General features: G+C 39.8%; 1 protein-coding gene across 2 annotated transcripts in view; it reads left to right on the forward strand.

The window, feature by feature from the left end:
* The window catches only part of MRE11 (MRE11 homolog, double strand break repair nuclease), a 75,316-nt gene that overhangs the window by 24,638 nt on the left and 30,739 nt on the right, over positions 1–19,939 (forward strand). For both annotated transcript variants that reach the window (XM_039254995.1, XM_039254998.1), the window contains exons 8-14: positions 1–186; positions 1,066–1,237; positions 2,467–2,547; positions 5,522–5,648; positions 8,566–8,666; positions 9,267–9,440; positions 16,126–16,188. In XM_039254995.1, the coding sequence (XP_039110926.1) occupies positions 1–186; positions 1,066–1,237; positions 2,467–2,547; positions 5,522–5,648; positions 8,566–8,666; positions 9,267–9,440; positions 16,126–16,188 (904 nt within the window). The remainder of the gene's footprint in view (positions 187–1,065; positions 1,238–2,466; positions 2,548–5,521; positions 5,649–8,565; positions 8,667–9,266; positions 9,441–16,125; positions 16,189–19,939) is intronic.

A 19,939-nucleotide genomic window follows, 5' to 3' on the forward strand; every position in this document is an offset into this window, starting at 1 on the left:
GAGTAAACACGGAAATACTAACTTCATTCCAGAACAATTTTTGGATGACTTCATTGATCTTGTTATCTGGGGCCACGAACATGAGTGTAAAATAGCTCCAACCAAAAACGAACAACAACTCTTTTACGTATCACAACCTGGAAGTTCAGTGGTTACTTCTCTTTCCCCAGGAGAGACTGTAAAGAAGTAAGTTACTATTATATTTTCCAAATCAATTAAAATTTTAAAAAATACCTGCTATGATACTATCATCAGGATACTGATGGTTATTTATATGATAGATTTCTTTATGAAGATGACCATTCAGTGTATTCTTACTGTTTCCCTAGCTCTTAAGCTGTTTTCAGCAGGAGAGCATACCGGTGGTGTTAGTGATTTTTCAGCTTATTAGGCAAATTCAAAGCTAAATGTTTTTACTAATCAAAGTTAAAGTGCTATCAACGATGATTACTAATTTCCCAAAGTCCATTTATAAACAAATTTACATAACGCTATTTAATTGAGATTTTTCTGGTTATAAATGCAATATTATAGCATTTCTGACTTCTTTTAGTTCTTTAATTATATGGTAAAGTAGTTAACACTGATTAAGCCCAGTGTTAATGATGGTTTGCACCTCTTGAATCCACTCAGATTTTGATTGTTATAATGGTAATAGTAGGTTTAAAGAATATGGTAGTAGGATGTATGGGTTTTTTTCTTGATAGTTCTGCTAGTTCATTTTATGTATATACGTGTACATATATACACAGATGCAGTGTGTGTATATATATACGCCACTGTCATAGTCCTGGTAACATTTTGTTAGATCTATTATCTTTCTTCCCTCACTAAACTGTATTTGTTCAGACTGGAGGGATGAGTGGATTTTACTCTGGAGAAGGATGTTTAACATTTGTTCCGTGATAACAGCATTAAGACAAGTTGCTAAAAAATTTTTTTAAGAGTATGATTTTATACCAGTTCCAATTTTGTAGAAACTTAGAAATATGATAGTTTTGATGTGCACATTTTCCTGAGAAAAGTTACAGTGTGACTAGGCTTTCGATTCCCTCCTCATTTCAGGCATGTTGGTTTGCTGCGCATTAAGGGAAGAAAGATGAATATGCAGAAAATTCCTCTCCACACAGTGCGGCAGTTTTTTATGGAGGATATTGTTCTGGCCAATCATCCAGACATTTTTAACCCAGATAATCCTAAAGTAACCCAGGCCATACAGAGCTTCTGTTTGGAGAAGGTAATTTCTCTGAATAAAGGTCAATGAGATGTGCTTTGGTTGAGGGGTTATTTACATTTAATTAAATGCTTTAGTGGAGTAGGGGAAGTGGCCATACCTGTTACATTCTCAGGTCTCAGGAAGGCTGCAACGACTGCTATTGTTCCACAAATGAGTTTAGTTGTATCAAAGGGCTTTTTTTTCCTAGTGTCCCAGATGGAGGAGTGTTACATGTAGAAGAAGCTTTATTTAATTAAGCCCCCTCCCAGTTCCAATCCTCTTCTCAAAAACATACACTTAATCTTTTCTTTTTATTCTGATTGGATAATTTGTGCATTTCATCTAGAGAGCAGGCAGTGGCTTTGATTGGGGAACGGGTGGGGACTGTGGAGGGTGAAGAGAGCCTTATCATCTTACCTCATTCGTCTCTGAAAGCTACCCCAGATGAAACCCTAAAAGTATGTTTACTTTGTGCCTTATAGCTTCACCAGAGAAGTACCATACCTCACCAGATTGCCATCCTTGGACCTCTGAGGCATTCTAGAGCCACTGCAGAAGTGGTGTGAATGCGTGCAATAATCTGTAAATTGACAGTTTAATGACATTAATTGTGGGCACTGAGTTCTTAAAATTACCACTGGTATTCATCAGCCACTTACATATTCTGGGCACTGATGACAGCATTTTCCATTTAATCCACTCAGCAGTGCTGTGGGTGGGTAGAGTGTGCCATCCACATTTTATAGGAAGAGGAACTGAGCCTTAGGTGGAATAACTCGCCCAGTGTCACTGTGTTCCCAGCAGCACGCAACTCCCATAGCTGAAAAACTGTAGACCATGCTGGATTAGGGAGGATCCAATCCCAAAACTCCCATCAGGGCTGTGGTTTCTGTCTCTGTTCCCCTGTTTGGCCCCATGACACCCGCTCTGTAGGTAGCTGTCTTACACTTCAGTGAGGAGGTGGTATTTCCATGTGATGGCACACAGATTCCCAATGTCCCTACAGCCAACAGAGCATGGCTTTCCCAGCAGTTCCATTGGACTGAAGTTGTGGATATGTCCCTAGGAGGTGGAAGATGAATTGATTGGTCGGGCCTCTGTCAGGTCTGTCAGCCAAGACAGTTTAGACGGAGTAATTCTCTGTTGTGGGAGGTTGCACTATAGAGATTCAGCAACATCCTCCCTGACCTCAACTTGCTAGATGCCAGTAGTACCCTTCCCCCAAGTCATGACAGTATTTTTATTTTGAGATTAAAGAAATGCTTGAAAACGCTGAGCGAGAACGTCTGGGAAATTCGCAACAGCCAGAGAAGCCTCTCATACGACTTCGAGTAAGTCCTATTTAGATAAATTAAGCTTTATTATTTTAATTAGTAAGTAGAGTATTATAATAATAAGAGCAATCACCATCTGGCACCAGAAATAATAAAGCTACCAGGATTTGATTTAATCAGAGTTTGATTCTGATAGGTTTGATACTTGTTTCCTTTTCTAAAGAATTTGTTCTCTTTAATAGGTTGGCGGAGATCTCTGCCTTCATCTTCTACTGTCTCCCTCTTCCTCCTCCATCATCAGCTAGCTTTGCCTGTCTTTATGTTCATCCAAACCCGTCCAAATACATAGTTCTTATTGCTCATGTAACATTCCATTCCCCAGTCCACTATGACCAAGGCTCTCAGCCCACCATCTCACTGGGAGAGATGACCTTCAGTTGTCGGCATTCTCTTCGAGTTATGTTTGACCCATCCTATCTCTGAGCTTCCTTTTCAGCCTAGGCATGTGGCTTTAATGACCACCTATAGAGTGATGACCCCCAAATCTTTACCTCTGGCATAGACCCCCTTGTTGAGGTCCAAAAGCCCGCCCCCCCCCCCCAAAGCCTGATACTCCAGGAATAATCACAACAGCAGCACTGACATCACCTGGGAAATTCTTAAAAATGCAGAATCTCAAGTCCTACATCAGACCCACTGATTTGCATTCTTTCAAGATTTTATTTTTGTATGTAAATCTCTACCCACAGTGTGGGGCTCCAGCTCCTGACCCCAAGATCAAGAGTCATATGTTCTGCCAACTGATCCATCCAGATGCCCCTGAAATGTATTTTAACAAGATCTCCATGAGATTTGTATGCACATTAAAATTTGAGAAACTCTGGGATATAGAACGTGAAGGTAAAGAGTACAGTCAAAGCCAGAATGCCTGGGTTCAGGCATGTATGGGTTCAAACCAATGTATGATCTTGGTTTGTACGTCATAGATTGACAAAATCTAAATGAATTAAATGTTGACTTGCACAGGAAATAATCTGGTCCTTTTTATTCCATTGTCATTGCTGAGGTTGAGCCCTCATTTTTCTCTTATCTGGCCTGTAACTGCAGCCTCCTACCTGACTCTGCCATTATTTTTCCCCCTTTCCCCACCTCTGGTCTATTCAGACTAATTCCAAAATCATCCTTGTAAAACACAGTCTTGGCATGTCTTCTTTCCTGCCAAAAACGGCTTAATGATCCCCTAGTGTGAACAGGAAGAAGTCTACACTCTTGCATGGCATTGAAGAGTTTGTATGTCCTGGTCAATACCAACCTCTTTGGCTTCTTCCTCCTTTTTCTGCCAGAACCTTCTAAGCTCCAGCTGTATTAGGTTAAAAGTTGCTGTTCCCTGAGTCCTGTAGAGTTTATTTTACTCTTTCATATCTTTGTCCCTGCTGGTCCTGCTGTGTGGAATATGCTTCTCTCCTTCCATAGTATCTCTTTCAACATCCACTTGTTTCCCCTTTTCCAAGAACCTTTCTTGACCTCCCTTCAGAATCAGTGCTTCTTCCTTTGTGTCTTCAGCCTGCTTTGTACTTGCTTGTTATAATACCATTCACCTTCTGCTTTCAGTTATCCACATATTTGTCTTCCCAGTCAACTTGTGAATTTCTTGACAACCAAAATTATGCTTTTTTATGGTTATATCCCTGGCCCTTAGCAGAGCGCCTAACACACTGTGGACTCCTCAGTAAAGGTTGCTTAATGAACAAGATTTGTGGCTCTTCGGAGCAGAAAATTACAAATCAGGCTAAGCTGGATCATAATTCATGAAGTGTGAAGAATTTTGTGGAGACCCAGTAGCATGAGGATTTAGCATTTTCTGTTCTATAACATGGATGCGGTAGAGATGTAATGATCCCCGTAGTTGCTTTGGGAGAACCACATAGTTCTCTTGTCAGGTCTGAAGATCTCACTTCTCATCTATGTCTGCCTGATACCATTAGAACCAACCAAACTTAAATAGAAAGTTGGCATTCCTTTTCCTAAACACAGTAAATTATTAATTTACTCATGAAACAAAATTTACTCGTGAAACAAAATAAGAAATATTTTCATATAAGTAATATTCCAAAGTATAATCTATCAACCAGGGGACCCTCATTCACTTTTTGATTAAGTGAACAAGTACTTTTTGAGTACATTGTATTCTGCATGCTGAGGGACACAGTGATGATAAACCAGAGAAGATTTCTAATTATTGGGGCTTATGGGAGGTAGAGGTATGAGGAGAGACATAAAAAGTAGATAGCAAGTAAATGAACAAAATGCCAGCTAGTGCTCAGAGGGACGAAGAGTGTAAATTGGGTGGAGGTTAGGGAATAGTGATGCAGTACCCTGCTGATTCTCAGAGTTGTTTTTATAACAACTGGTTCAGGGAAATGACTATATCTCTTGGGAGAATAATGTATGTATTTCACCTTGTGAAAATAATGGTCATAAACTTCATAATTTAGAGTCTGCCTTGAGAGTGACTGTTCTAAATAGATACTGTGTTTTAAAGGTAATTATTTCTCGAAGCTAACACATTTGATTCTGTTCCTGCATGGACTTTCCCAGCATTTATTCCTTAGTGTGAAGTATATCCCTAAGATGATAGCAATTAACTAATGCATCTAGATCCAGCATTTTGTTTCATTGGAAAATTTTCTTTCTGTTTTCAAAGTTTAAATATTTATGTATAGAAACTTCCCCTCCTTTCCATATGGTACTCCTGGTGCCTAGACTCTTAGTGTTGTCATGGGCTGAGGAATTTATTCAGACCTTGTGGAAATTCTTGCTGTCTCTTGATTCCATCAAGTAAAGTGTCTTGTGTACACGTAGAATCCTTTGAAGCTTTATGTCCTCAGTAGAATAAAAGAAGTAACACTATCGTGATCTTTTAACATGAATTGTAGAACATTAATAACTGACTTAAAAGTATTGAGCATCAGCATAAATAATAGAATTGTAAGCTGTTTCCAGGCCTTCATAGCTTATTTTGTATTTCCAGGTGGACTACAGCGGAGGTTTTGAACCTTTCAGTGTACTTCGCTTTAGCCAGAAATTTGTGGATCGGGTAGCTAATCCAAAAGATGTTATCCATTTCTTTAGGCATAGAGAACAAAAGGAAAACACAGGTAAGCTAGTTACCTTTACAAATGAAAAAGCTTTTTATGGGGTTTACAAAAATCAGTTTTTAGTAAAAGAAATACGAAATAATAAAAATGTTTTTGTGTGATTATTTCCCATATCTTGGACAAGCTGATATTGGAATAATTAAATCTCTTCTAAACATTAGATAGCCATCATTTTTAAACCTGTGGATATTAATAAAGAAAGGAAATTTTTCTCTGCAGACATAGTTTGTAAAAATAGTGCTGCTGAGTAACAGTACACATAGACTTTAGAAATTTATTGCTCAAAATACACATTATTGACTATCCATTATTAATGTTTAGAGAATATACTCAAATTTTGCACAAGTATTTCAGCATTTGCATATACAGGATTTAGGAAAATTCTAGTCTTTTACAGTAAGAGGTGTCCCATAGTTTGATGTCTCTGATAATCACATAATTAATTTCCAATTAAATTTCATAAGTACTATTTCCAGTTAGCTTATTTTTTTTAAGTTTTTATTTTGAGAGAGAGAGCTCATGTGCAAACATGCGAGGGGCAGAGAGAGAAGGAGAGAGAGAATCCCAAGCGGGCTTCATGCTGCCTTGTCTCAAGCCTTGATCTCACGAACCGTGAGATCATGACCTGAGCCAAAATCAAGAGTCGGGCACTTAACTAACAAAGCCACCCAGGTATCCTTATTGTCCCTGTTCTAAATGCATTTATAAAAATAGGCCATCCAGCTGAAATCGTGCTTCTTCATTAGAAATGTTACTCACGTTAAATGTAGACTCTTCTTAAAGCTATTGAGTCAGATAATTTTTATAGAAACATATGATCTTTTATATCTGTAAGCTATTTAGGTTTTTATTAACCAAGATTTAATGCGCTTCTGTTTTCAATGTCAGATTGTGACCAAATTTTCTATGCTGTTAATTCAACCTGAAACATTGGTTCAGGTATTTATTTATTTTGAGAGAGGGAGAGAGAGGGCCCACACATGAGTGGAGGAAAGGGCAGAGAGAGAGAGAGAGAGTCCCAGGCAGGCTCTGTGCTGTCCACGTGTGGCCCTACAATGTAGCCAGACTTGGGGCTCAAACTCACGAACTGTGAGATCATAACCCGAGCCAAAATTGAGAGTCAGATGCTTGACCAGCCGATCCACCGAGGCACCCCTCATTCAGATATTTAAGTGGAACTCAAAGTACTGTTTTAGGAAAAAATCCGAATCAGATAATTACTTTCCTATGCTATGAATTTTAACCAGCTTCTTATGTATAGTGGTTTACTCTAATTGTCCATCCTTATCAGTCCCTTGAGATGATAATAATACAGGATATAGAACTAGTATGTTGTTACTTGAGTTTCAACCATAGTCAATCTTATTCTAATGATTCCTTTTTGGTTTAAACATAAATTGCTAAAAGGAAGGTGGCACTTTGGTCAGTCAGTTAAGCACCCAACTCTCGATTTCGGCTCAGTCCATGTTCTCTCAGTTCATGAGTCCGAGCCCCACATTGGGGCTACGCTGACAGTATGGAGCCTGCTTGGGTTTCTCTCTCTCCTTCTTTCTCTCTCTCTCAAAATAAATAATAAACTTTAAAAAACCAATAACCCTTTTGTACATTTTATTGAAAGCATTTCTTGTTATTTTGGTCACCTCTGCTTCTTAACTACATGTGTGACATTGTACAAAGTACATAACATATCTGATGTTGATTTTCTTGTCTGTGAAATTAGGATAATACCTAAGCCTGCCTCACAGAACCGTGGTTAAGGATTAGATGACACGCTGTATGTGAATTGTCTTAACACAGTGTCTGGCATAGTGAAATGTAGTGATCATACTTAGGAAGTCATGTTAATTCTACTGTCTTGAAATTTAAAAACAATTTCCGTTCACTTGTCTCTAGTACTTTGCAGGAGGCACACTGAACATTGTGCCTCTTTACCCTATAGGCCATTGCACATATCTTTCCCACTGCGTCACATAGTTTTTCTCTTTTTCTCATTTTGCTTAGTGAATTTTACGCATTCTGGAGGTCTTGATTCAAATGATATAACTGCATTTGATATTTGCACATTATTTTCAACCTTCTCTGAGATTTAGTTCATTTCTTTCCTGTGTGTCATATTCTCTGTTCTTCCTTCACATGGCACTTCCCGCCTTAATTGTAATCATTTGTTGGGTTTTCACGGCCAGGTCCAAAATCCGTTAGATATTATTAGATATATAGTTCCCCTGACAGAAGTTACTAGCAGAGGAGATACTGGACCCTTTGCTTCTTGGCTTCCTACCCAGTGCTGTTTTTGCAACAACTACCCTGCTTCTGAATGTAGCAAAAGTGCTGTAAGCATACATCCCATCTGTCTTGCAGAATATTAAAAAGATACATACTTCAGGGCTGAGATTTAACTAAGTTAATAATTTTACAGTCTCATCTAGGACATTCATGAGTGAAACTGGCAGTCTTAGTTTTGTTTTGAGCTGTGCATATGTGGTGGTGACTGTCATAGAATTCTAAGCCACTGTCTTGATTTGTAATAAGGAACTGGCGATTTTACCCACAATTGCTTTTGTATCATCTGGGCAAATGTCAATATAGCGGAAAAGGTAAATGACATCTTGGTGTCATGAGAGTAGTCTTGTCCCTGAACATCCCCTGAAATGGTTTTGGAGATCCCCAGAGGTCTGAAGGCCACCCTATGGGAACAGCTGTAAGTGACATAGTACTCGGCGATAGGGGGAAAAATACAAGCTTTGAGGAAAAGACTGCAGCTATTAGCAAAAATGCCATGTTTTTGCCTCAAAATGCCTCAGGCTGATTGTTGACAGTTTGACCATTCTGACTCCACTGAGCCAAACCTGCCGTGAGTTTGGGCACTTTAACACTGTAAATGGAAGCCACTATTTTTCCACGGACTTCTTTTTTCTAGGAGAAGAGATTAACTTTGGGAAGTTCATCACAAAACCTTCAGAAGGAACAACTCTAAGAGTAGAAGACCTTGTGAAACAGTATTTTCAAACTGCAGAAAAGGTAATTACAGCCTACATTTTGAATAACAGCTATCTTACGGTAACAACTTTAATTTGTCATATGTATAATTGATACTTTGAATAAGGGGCATCTGGTTGGCCCAGTTGGTTAAGCATTCGACCTCCCAATTGTACGGCCAGCTGATTAGCAACCTTAATTTCATCTGTAACCTCAATTCTCCTTTGCCTTATAACATACTCACAGGTCCCAGAGACTAGGATGTGGACATGCTTAGGGGCCACCATTCTGCCTCCTGCACTGGTTAACCTAGTCTCCGCCATTGGCTACCATTTTAGGACCCTGCATCCCAACCACTCAGGCCTCTTTATTTCTTCATGTCTTCAGCATTACTCCCGTACCTTGTTTTTACTTGGCTTTTTCTGGCTCTTGAGTATTTATTAGTAGATTTAATTACTGCCCATTGTTTTGTTTTGTTCTGTTCTGTTTTATTTTGTTTTGTTTTCCCTTCAATAACTAGATACCTTTTTTGTCTTTTTTCCCCTGGTAACATTGTACTATAATTTTCCTTGCTCATATAGAATTATTTGATAAGGAATAGATCCTGATTTCTGCATCCAGTGATTTGTACCTCTTTCACAGAATGTGCAGCTCTCACTTCTAACCGAAAGAGGAATGGGCGAAGCAGTACAAGAATTTGTGGACAAGGAAGAAAAAGATGCCATAGAGGAATTAGTGAAATACCAGTTGGAAAAAACACAGCGATTTCTTAAAGAACGTCATATTGATGCCCTGGAAGATAAAATTGACGAAGAGGTAACTAATTTGGCGTGGATAAGTCTAGTTGGACACTCTTTCCTTAAAAGTACCTCTGGCTTCCTTTCTGATAAACCAGGGTTTAACCTCTCTGATGTGTTTAGTTTCCTCATCTATAAAATTGAGATCGTAAAATGAGAAAGTAGAGAAGGTCTAGAACAGAATCTTAAACATGATTGTTACCCATTAAATGTTAGCTTTGTTCCCCATAGATGGCATCTTCTGAAGATCATGAAAATGCTTTAAGATGAACCGTATCGGATGAAAATTTCTGTTCTGCTTTTCAGTTTTTTAGTAAGCTTTGTTGGAGATTTTGAATTTCATCTAGAAAATGCATTCTCTCTAAGCATAAAAGCAGTGGAAGAATCAAAGGAAAAGCTCTTGAAGTTTGACTGCATAGAAATTGTGAATGTTTACATGTCAAATTATCAAAAAGTCAAAATGTCCTGACATGGAGAAAATATTTGTATGTGGGCAGAAAAAAGGTTGATACTCAAAGTATTACAGAACCTTTAGAATAGTCTTAAGAAAAGTAGTAAACATTTCAATAGAATAATGAACAAAGACATAAATAACTGGTTCACAAAAGAAATACCAGTAGGTAATAAGCATATGAAAGTGGTGTTTAGCTTAGAATAATCAAAGAAACTCATGTATTTTGGGGTGCCTGGGTGGTTCAGTTAAGTGTCCAGCTCTTGATCTCAGCTCTCAGGGTCATGAATTCAAGCCCCACAGTGGGCCCTGCATCAGGTGTGAACCCTACTTTAAAAAAAAATTAAAAAAAAAAAAGAAAGGAAAGATGAAACTCAAATGTAGTTTTATTTGTCAGAGTGATAGCGATTTGAGAAGAGTATTTCCTGTGCTGCTGGTAGGAGAATCAGGTTTGAGCAGCTGCTGCACCAAAAGGCAGTTTGTCAGCGTGTATCAACAGGCTTACGATCTGACCTTTAACTCAGCCCTGGGAAATTTTCCCAAGACAGCAGTGAGATAGAGATTCGCGTATGGAGTAATTTATCTAAGTGTTGTCTGCAGTGGGAAAATTTGGAAAATGTTTTGGTGAAGGAAATGTTGGCACATATCTAGTGGATACTATGCAGCCATTAACAATTACATTTTTGGAGAACATGGAAAAATATTTTCAACGTTATGTGGGAAAAGAATTCCAAAAATTTAAAAATATGTAGAGTATGGTGCTAGTGATTTTTTTATTTTATGTATGAGTGTGTGCATGCAAAGAATGGAAGAAAATATTTCAAACATTATCAGTTGTTATCTTCAGGTAATGGGCTTATAGGGGATCATTTTCTGTATCTTCCAGATTCCCTCTGAGCAGAACAAAATATTATTTTTAAAACTCATTCCTTTTGACTTTGATTTTAGTGCTTTTAGTCAACATGGTTCTCTTAAAGTCTTATGATATCATGTCAGTATGCAACTTATAATATTCTATGCCAGGCACTTCATCAGTGAGCATAAGTATTCTGCCTTCTAAAATCACTCATTCTGCGACACTGGGTGTATGGGGTTCATAAATTTTTGGTGGAATGCATTTCTCAGTTAAGTGCCAAAAATAAAACATGAACATCCCCCCCAAATAAAACTGTGAAACTCCTAGGAGATAACATGTGAGAAAACCTAGATGACCTTGGGTATGGCAATGACTTTTTAAATACAACACCAAAAGTATGATACATGAAAGAAAGGATTAATAAGCTGGACTCTATATAAATGAGAACCTGCTCAGTGAAAGACAATGTCAAAAGAATGAGAAGACAAGCAACAAACTTGAAGGAGAAAATATTTGTAAAGGATAACATCTGGTAAAGAACTGTTAAAAGTCAACAGTAAGAAAATAGCCTGATATAAAGATGGGCCAAAGACCTTAACAGACATCTCACCAAAAATGTACAAATGTCAGGTAAGCATATGAAAACATGCTCTAGGGGCACCTGGGTGGCTAATTCCATTAAGCCTCTGACTCTCGATTTCAGCTCAGGTCATGATGTCACAGTTCTCATGATCTCACAGTCCTGATAGTGCAGAGCCTGCTTGGGATTCTCTCTCTGCCTCTCCCCCAATCACATGTGTGTGTTCTCGCTCCCTCAAGAATAAATTAATTATTTAAAAAAGAAAACAGGGGTGCCTGGGTGGCTCAGTTGTTTGAGCGTCCGACTTCAGTTCAGGTCATGATCTCACGGTTTGTGGGTTCGAGCCCCGTATCAGGCTTTGTGCTGACAGCTCAGAGCCTGGAACCTGCTTCAGATTCTGTGTCTTGCTCTCTCTCTGTCCCTACCCCACTTGCACTCTCTCTCAAAAATGAGTAAACATTAAAAAAAATTTTTTTAAAGAAAACTTGCTGTATATCCTGTGTCATCAGGGAAATGCAAATTAGCAATGACGTATACCACTATGCATCTATTAAAATGGCCCAGATCCAGCACCCTGACAACACCAAATGGTGATGAGGATGTGGACAGCAGGAATGCTCAGTCATTGCCACTGGAAATACAAAGTGGTACAGTCACTTTGGGTGACCGTTTGGCAGTTTCTTAAACAGCTTAGTATTCTCTTACCATGTGATCCAGCAATCACGCTCGTTGCTGTCTACCCAGCGATGTTGAATGCGTATGTTCACATAAAAATCTGCCCGGAGATGTAGGTAGCAGCTTTATTTATAATTGCCCAACTTGAAAGCAACCAACATGTCCCATTAGCAGGTAAATGGAAAGTAAATTGTGAAACATTCAGACAAGGGAATATTGTTTAGGACTAAGAAGAAACGAGCTGTCAAATCTGTGAAAGGACATGGAGGAAATTTCAATGCGTATTGCTAAGTGAAAAAAACAGTCTGAAAAGGCTACGAGCTGTGTGATTTCAACTATACAACATTCTGGAAAAGGCAAAACCATAGAGACAGTAAGAAGATCAGAGGTGGCAGGGGCTGAGTGAAGGGCAAGAGGAGGGACGAATAAGCACCCAAAGGATTTTAGGTCAGTGAAAGTGCTCCGTATGAGCCTATGCTGGAGGACACATGACATTACACACTTTTCCAGACTCCTAGAATATAGGACCCCAGGAGTGAACCATAATCTAAACTCCGGACTTTGGGGGCCTCCAAAAGGCAGCCAGGCTCTTGACTGAGGCAGTTAGGCTCTTGATGTCAGGGCTGTAAATTCGAGCCCCACGTTGGATGTAGAGATTACTTGAAAAGAAAATCTTAAAACAAAATCCAAACACCTATGGACTTGGGTGATTATGATGTGTGAGTGTCAAATGTCCCAATGCTGGTCGGGGGGACATTGATAATAGGGGAGTCTGCATGTGTGGGCAAGAGGGTATATGGGAAATCTCTGTACCTTTCTCTCAATTTGAACCTAAAACTACTCTTAAAAAACAAACAGTAAAGCAAAAAACCATCCCCAGATGTCATGGCTCCTGAGACAGTACTTGAGGGATGGGCTGTGTGGTAGCTAAGGGCGTGGCCTCTGGGCCAAATGACCTGCATTCAAAATCAAAACCCTTAGTGCCTGTGTAACCATCAGTAGGTTTTTTAACCACTCTCCACCTCAGTTTTCTCATATGTAAAATGGGGACAATAATACAGCTTCTGTCAAGGTGGTTGTGAGGATGAAAATGGTTAACACATGTAAAGTCCTGGAACACTGCTGGCACACGGAGCCTGCGCGGCATTTTTACTCTGACTCATTTCTCTTGCATGAATGATGTAGCATTTTTGTATGGCATATACCACCCAGAGCACTGTTACATACTGTGCCATTTTTAAAACCAATTCTGTCGCCACAGGCATACTGTCCTTTCTTTTAGCTGAAACATCAAATAAAACTCTTCGGTCCCACTTCCATTTAGCTACTATTCTACTTCGGTGTTTCCCTCTTAACAGCAGAATTGCTTCAGAGTTTTCTGCAGTTGCTGCCCTAATTTTTTCCCTCCCTCTTCCCTTACATCCATCATCCAGATGGTTTGACCCCATCATTCCAGTGAAGCTGCTCATTCAAAGTCGTCACCAGTGACTTCTCTTGCTAAAGCCACTGTCATCTTAAATCTTCTTGAAGCCATTTTTTCTTTGGCTTCCGGGCCCACAGTCTTCTGGTTGTCTTCTGTCTCACTGTGCGTACTCTCCCTTCTGTTGTTTCTCTCCTCCCTCCAGCCTCCTGTGTTGGAGTCCCTAGAACTCAGTCCTTGGAGCCTCCTTTATCTACACATCCCCTTTATAATTTCATCTAGCTACCTGGATTTAAATTCCATCTGTTTGGTGGTGACTTTCAAAAGTCTAGCCCAGATCTCTCCTCTACGTAAGATTGCTGTGGCCAGCAGCCTGCTGGACCTTTCTACTCAGATGCTTAGTAGACGTCTCAGACCGCTAACCCTCCCTAGTCTGAAGTGCTCCATTCTCAGTCTTTGCTGTATGGGTCATGTCCTGGTGGAAACACCATTCTTTCTGTTGCTCAGGCCAAAAGCCTTCAAGTGATCCTTGGCTCCTCCTGTTCTGTCACTTGTATCCTGACTCTCTAGGTCTCCTTTGGCATTACCGCCGAGTACATACAGAATCTGACTGCGAGTTCTCATGCCTTCGTCCCTCCCTGTGGTCCAACACGCATTGTCATTTCTTGCTTAGATTATTCCAGTATCCTCCAAACTCCTCCCCTTTTTGTACCTGTGCTCCTCCTCCACCCCCTATTCTCAATTCAGCTGTCGATGATCCTAATATATTTTAGATCAAGTCACTCCCATCTAAAGATAAAGTCCTGGGGCGCCTGGGTGGCTTAGTCGGTTAAGCGTCCGACTTTCGCTTAGGTCATGATCTCGCGGTTCGTGGGTTCGAGCCCCGCGTCGGGCTCTGTGCTGACTGCCAGCTAGGAGCCTGGAGCCTGTTTCAGTCTGTGACTCCCTCTCTCTCTGACCCTCCCCTGCTCACGCTGTCTCTCTCTCTCTCTCCTAGAAATAAATAAAACATAAAAAATTTAAAAAAAATAAATAAATAAAGATAAAGTCCTTATAGTTTTTTATGAGGCCCTATTCAGTCTGGCTTTCCATTATGTTTTTACCATCCTACCTGCTTGCTATTTCTTACGCATACCATGCACACTTCTTTCTGCCCCAGTGCCTTTACAAAGCACATTGTTTCCTTTGATTAGAATGTTCTTCCCTAATTATTTGCAAGATTCATTCCCTTTTGCAATCTTTGCTCATAAATTACCTTCTCAGTGAGGCCTTCCATGATCATCCTATTCAGATGTGACCTCTCCTCAGCCTTCCTCACCCTCTTCCTCCTTTATTTTTCTTTGCATAATTATTGTCTTTTGCCAGGATTTCACAGGTTCAGATATTGGAAGAACTCCAGACTCCATTGAACATTCTTCATTTAAGGGTTTGTTGTTTTTTTTTTTTTTTTTTTAAGTTTATTGGGGGTGGGGAGAGGGCAGAGAGAAAGGGACAGAAGCCCAAGCAGGCTCAGTGCTGTCATGGCAGAACCCAACAAAGGGCTCAAACCCACGAACTGTGATTTAAGTGTTTGACTTAACCCACCGAGCCACCCAGGCACCCCTAAGGCTTTTCCTTAAAGGCAAAGGATATAGAGCATCAAGAAAAAGAGTATGGGCAGACATTAAGGACCTGAGAGATGCCAGGCATAAATAGGCTCCCTGCATCCTCATTAGCACACAGTGGTCCCTGGATTGGGCACCAACATCTGTGCAAAAGTTCCCAGATCTTTTATGCCCTCCGGTCATATAATCAAGCCACGCTTCAAACCTGGGCATGCAGGTTGAAAACCAGCAGTAAATAAATGGCCCCAGCTTAAAGCTCCCCAGAGATGAGCCTACTCGAGTTTTCTCAGTCTAGCTGTAAATTAACTCAATCCAATCCACCTTCTAAAATACAGTAGAACTTCCTATCTTGTTTCTGTTTATTGGCTACACACACACACTTGCCCATGCACGCACACAGTTGTACTCCTGGGGGACAGATTTGTCACTCTTGTTCATTGTTGTGTTCTCAGTTCCTACAGTACTGCTTGACACATAATGGGTGCTCAATAAATAGCTGCTACATAAATTATTAAACAAATAGAGCTTTTCTCTAATCATGTAGCTATACTATATTCTTGCCTTGTTGAGCAAGAATTTAAAAAAAAAATCTCTAGTATCCTTCTTGGTTCCAGGACCATTATCAGCCAATGGTAAACATTCAGTAGTTGGTATAATGATCTTTAGAGGCCCACCCACTTCACATTACCATTTCAGAGCTTCCTAGATGCCGTACAGCCAAATGCCAAAGAATGATTTGAGCCCTGTAATAAATATTTCAAGCCTCTGAAAGAAGAGATTTTTGTTTTTAACTGTTCCACTAAAGTATAACACTCATATGTATTAGAAATGTGTTCTTCTTCCATTTGATTAGATTGTTTTTCAGTGACCTGGAACATTTTGACAGGAGGTAAGAGTTTTGCTTAGGGCCTATATATATTTTTTAGAGTACAATTCTGAAGTTTTAATGTAAGTCACTAGGAAAATATGATTTCTTTAGTCAGTGTTTTGTGAGACAAAAGACTACTTCTATTTTCAGGTTTTTTGTTGTAATGGGAAGCATTTCTTATTTGTAGCACACTTATCTTTACGTGAGAGGAATAAGCAACTTGTTTGTGATTTACTCTGTTTTAATACAGGTACGCCGTTTCAGAGAAAGCAGACAAAAAAACACTAATGAAGAAGATGATGAAGTTCGAGAGGTAATTTCTGCTGTAAATTCCTGTGCTTCTGTGTCCGTTTAAGTTAGAATGGCTAGTAGGTTTGTTTACAGAGGAGTCAGTCCACAGGTTTGGCTGATAGGACTGAGCAGGGATTGGCCGAGGATAGCTGCCTTTGATTTACCCCATTTCACCCGATTCTGCTTGCTTCCATTCCCTTCTTTCCCTTTTGCTCTCGTCTAAAACTTATTTAATTTTGTGGGGGCAGGGGACATATGCAGCAAGAGCCCTCATTAATCAAAATAATACAAAATTGCGATCAGAACATCTTATCAGTGTAAGATGAAATCTAACCCTACTGAGCTGCTATTATTTTGGGCAAAAAAGGAAGAAATAGGCTCTTGCTAGCAGCTTTAGCACAGGTAGATACATGGTGTCCTCTGAGCTTTCTGATGTGTTGAAATGGACTTGGTCACCATCAGTGCTGTCTTTCTCAATCTCTGCAGTTTAGGAACTTCTGGTTAGCGACCACTGACTTAAGCTTCGGGCCTCTATGTGGTACTTGGTGAATTCACTGGTGAAACATATTTTTCTATTTTCCCATTTGTCTCTCGTGTTTTATGGTTGCTATGTAGTATTTAAAGGTCGTCTTATAACTTATTTACTATTGGGATTTTGTCTTGATTGCTTTCATCTGTGTCTGTTACAACCTAGCCAATTCTACTGGCATTAACCACACAGACGTGGGAAGCGTGTGGTTCGTGTCCACCAGAGACTCGCTTTATTTAGTAGGTGAGGCAGATGTATGTAGAAGGAAAATTGTTAAACCTTACCATGGCCCGAAATGTCATCCCCACTAATTAATACAACTTTCCTGCTAGTCCATTGTCATTTTCCTCATCAGAACTGCCCCTGACAGGTGGTGAGTTAGAAGGTGCTGAAGCACTTGACACATCCCTCAAATTAACTTTTTTGAAGTCCACTGTTTTCTCAGGTCCAAGGAAAAAGGGATTAATGGAAACTCCATTTCCCACCCCCACCCCCGTCACCACCACCCTTTAAATATTTTTTGCCTTGTTTTAAGCACACAGCGTCAATACCTGGGATGCCGAAAAGAAAAAGAACCCTGCCTAAGGAGACAGGGACTCTCAATTTACTTTTTTCCCCTCTGAACTCTCTTCCAAAGGAGTCTGTTTCGTGGTTGATCTACTGATGACTACTAGGTAATACCACACAGCCTTTAATGTGAAGCAGTTTTAGATCCTGACATAGGAAAGATCATTTATCAGATAATTCTTTAGTATCATCTCTAAAGGCCATTAGACTTTCTTTCTTTTTTAAATACAGTTTCCAAGTCTATATCTGATTTACTTCATCATCTGTCATACCATACTGGCTACTTAGGATTTTAAGCTGATTCAGTAATAAGCTGATCCAATAATTCTTATTTGGAATGTTAAGGAATAGGAAAGTGAGAGTTTTGGTGTTTGTTTTTGGTTTCTCTCTCTAATGACAAAAGTTTGATCACTTGCGCTTATTGTGGGGAAAGTTGCCGCCTCTCCCCACAAGTTGTATCCCGGTTCATTAGAATATGTATAAATGTGAACAGTATAGTAACTCAGTTAAAAGCCTTTCTTTAGAAAGGATATGCAGGGATATTGGGTGTCTGGGTGGCTCAGTCAGCTGAGCGACTGACTTTGGCTCAGGTCATGATCTTGCAGTCCGTGGGTTCAAGCCCCTCATTGGCTTCTGTGCTGACAGCTCAGAACCTGGAGCCTGCTTCAGATTCTGTGGCTCCTTCTCTTTCTGTCCCTCCCTGCTTGTACTGTGCCTATCTCTCTCTCAAAAATAAATTAACATTTTTGGGGGCGCCTGGATGGCTCAGTCGGTTAAGCATCCGACTTTGACTCAGGTTATATCTCGCGGTTCATGGGTTCGAGCCGCGCATCGGGCTCTGTGCTGACAGCCAGCTCAGAGCCTGGAGCCTGTTTCAGATTCTGTATCTCCCTCTCTCTCTGACCCTCCCCTGCTCACACTGTCTCTATTTCTCTCAGAAATAAATCAAACATTTAAAAAAATTTTTAAAGGGTCTCCTGGGTGGCTCACTCAGTTGAGTGTCTGACTTCGGCTCAGGTCATGATCACGCGGTCCGCGAGTTCGAGCCCCGCGTGGGGCTCCATGCTGACAGCTTGCGGAGCCTGGAACCTGCTTCCGATTCTGTGGCTCCCCCTCTCTCTGTGCCCCTCCCCCACTCACACTCTGTCTTTCTTGCTCTCAGAAATAAATAAAACAGAAAAAATTAAAAAAAATTTTTTTTAAATTAAAATAAATTAACATTTATTAAAAAAGGATACATGAGGATAGTCTTCTAAATGTCCAGTTTTGTGAGTTTCCTTGGCTTCTTCCGCTTGTACAACTTAATACTATCTCCATCGTGTAATACAGGAGCTTTTGCAACATAAACTGACATTACTAGCAGTAGGGCCAGTACTGACTCCAGGTTTTTCCTACCTCCTGCCTTTCATTAATAGCCTTCAGTAATTGATTATAGAACTAAAAGCTACCACCATCCACTAAATTTCATATTCAACATTCCCGATGTCAGAGTCACTCTCCTACATAAATGTAGTGGAAAAATAGAACACATTGCCTGCTTGGTTTTATTCATTACTGTTTTCAAGCAGAAAGGGCAGGTGGTATTTATGAAATTTTTATTTATTGATTTTTCTCTAAGCATGTCACACCATTTTACAAATGAGACTGAGACCACAGTAAAGGTTACATGGTGGGATAAAATTTTACCTTCAAGTCTAGACTTTTCCACCATACCATGTCCAGTCACAACCCCGTATCATCGTGACATTAATACAACTCATGGCAAGTGAATGGCTAAAAATATAAAATTTCTGAAAGTTTTTATGTGCAGCACATCAAAGTCACTGTTCCTAATAAGCACTGATACAACTGCTTTACCATTTACGAGATGGTTTTTGGGAGCAATAAGAGGAAGCTATAGATTAGGGATCCCTTAACCACATTTATATTTGTGTTCATCTTACAGAGTTTCCTTCAACTAGAAAAGAGTTTGCTAAATAACAAGAATGAAAGGAAAGAAAGGACTCCTGGTTCTTGGATCGTGTACACTTAACTAACCATTTCAATTTAACAGAGTACAGAAATCTTTCTGCGGATGTCCTTTGTGTTTGGAGCCACTAAATTCAGTTTTTCATTAATCTTTTAAAGAATAAGAGTGAATGTTTTATATGAGGAAGGTAATAGAGGACATCACAGATTGTATTTGGGAATTTTTCAGAAGGAAGCATTTTTAGGTTTCAATTTTTCAGCTATGTTTTAAGACATGAGCAGGCAATTGGGGTTTCCTGGGCAATTTGTTAGCATTGCCATAGGATGTTATAAATGGTCTTCATTCTCAGCATGCTGCTTAGGACTTGTAACGGAGTTTGGGACTTTCCCAAGCTATAACCTCCAGCCATGGGGGGTAGCTTAAATTATTTAAACAAATAGACAAAAGCATTAGTCCTTCCAAGAGGCTTTAAAGCTTCTTGTTCACATGGGAAATCTCTCAAGTGTTTTCTTTAAGTTCACATTTAAATAAAAGGCCAAACAAATATTTTAGGCTTTACAGGCCATCTGTGGTCTTGTCATATATTCTTCTCTGTGTATGTGGTGGTGGTGGTGGTTTTAAACAAGCCTTTAAAAATGTGAAATCTATTCTTAGTCTAACCCGTAGGCCATAGTTTTCCCAGCCTCTGGTTTCCTATGTTCTACCTGA

Source organism: Hyaena hyaena, unplaced genomic scaffold (assembly GCF_003009895.1).
Source record: "Hyaena hyaena isolate Hyena2069 unplaced genomic scaffold, ASM300989v1 scaffold_506, whole genome shotgun sequence".
In the NCBI taxonomy this organism is placed as follows: domain Eukaryota; kingdom Metazoa; phylum Chordata; class Mammalia; order Carnivora; family Hyaenidae; genus Hyaena; species Hyaena hyaena.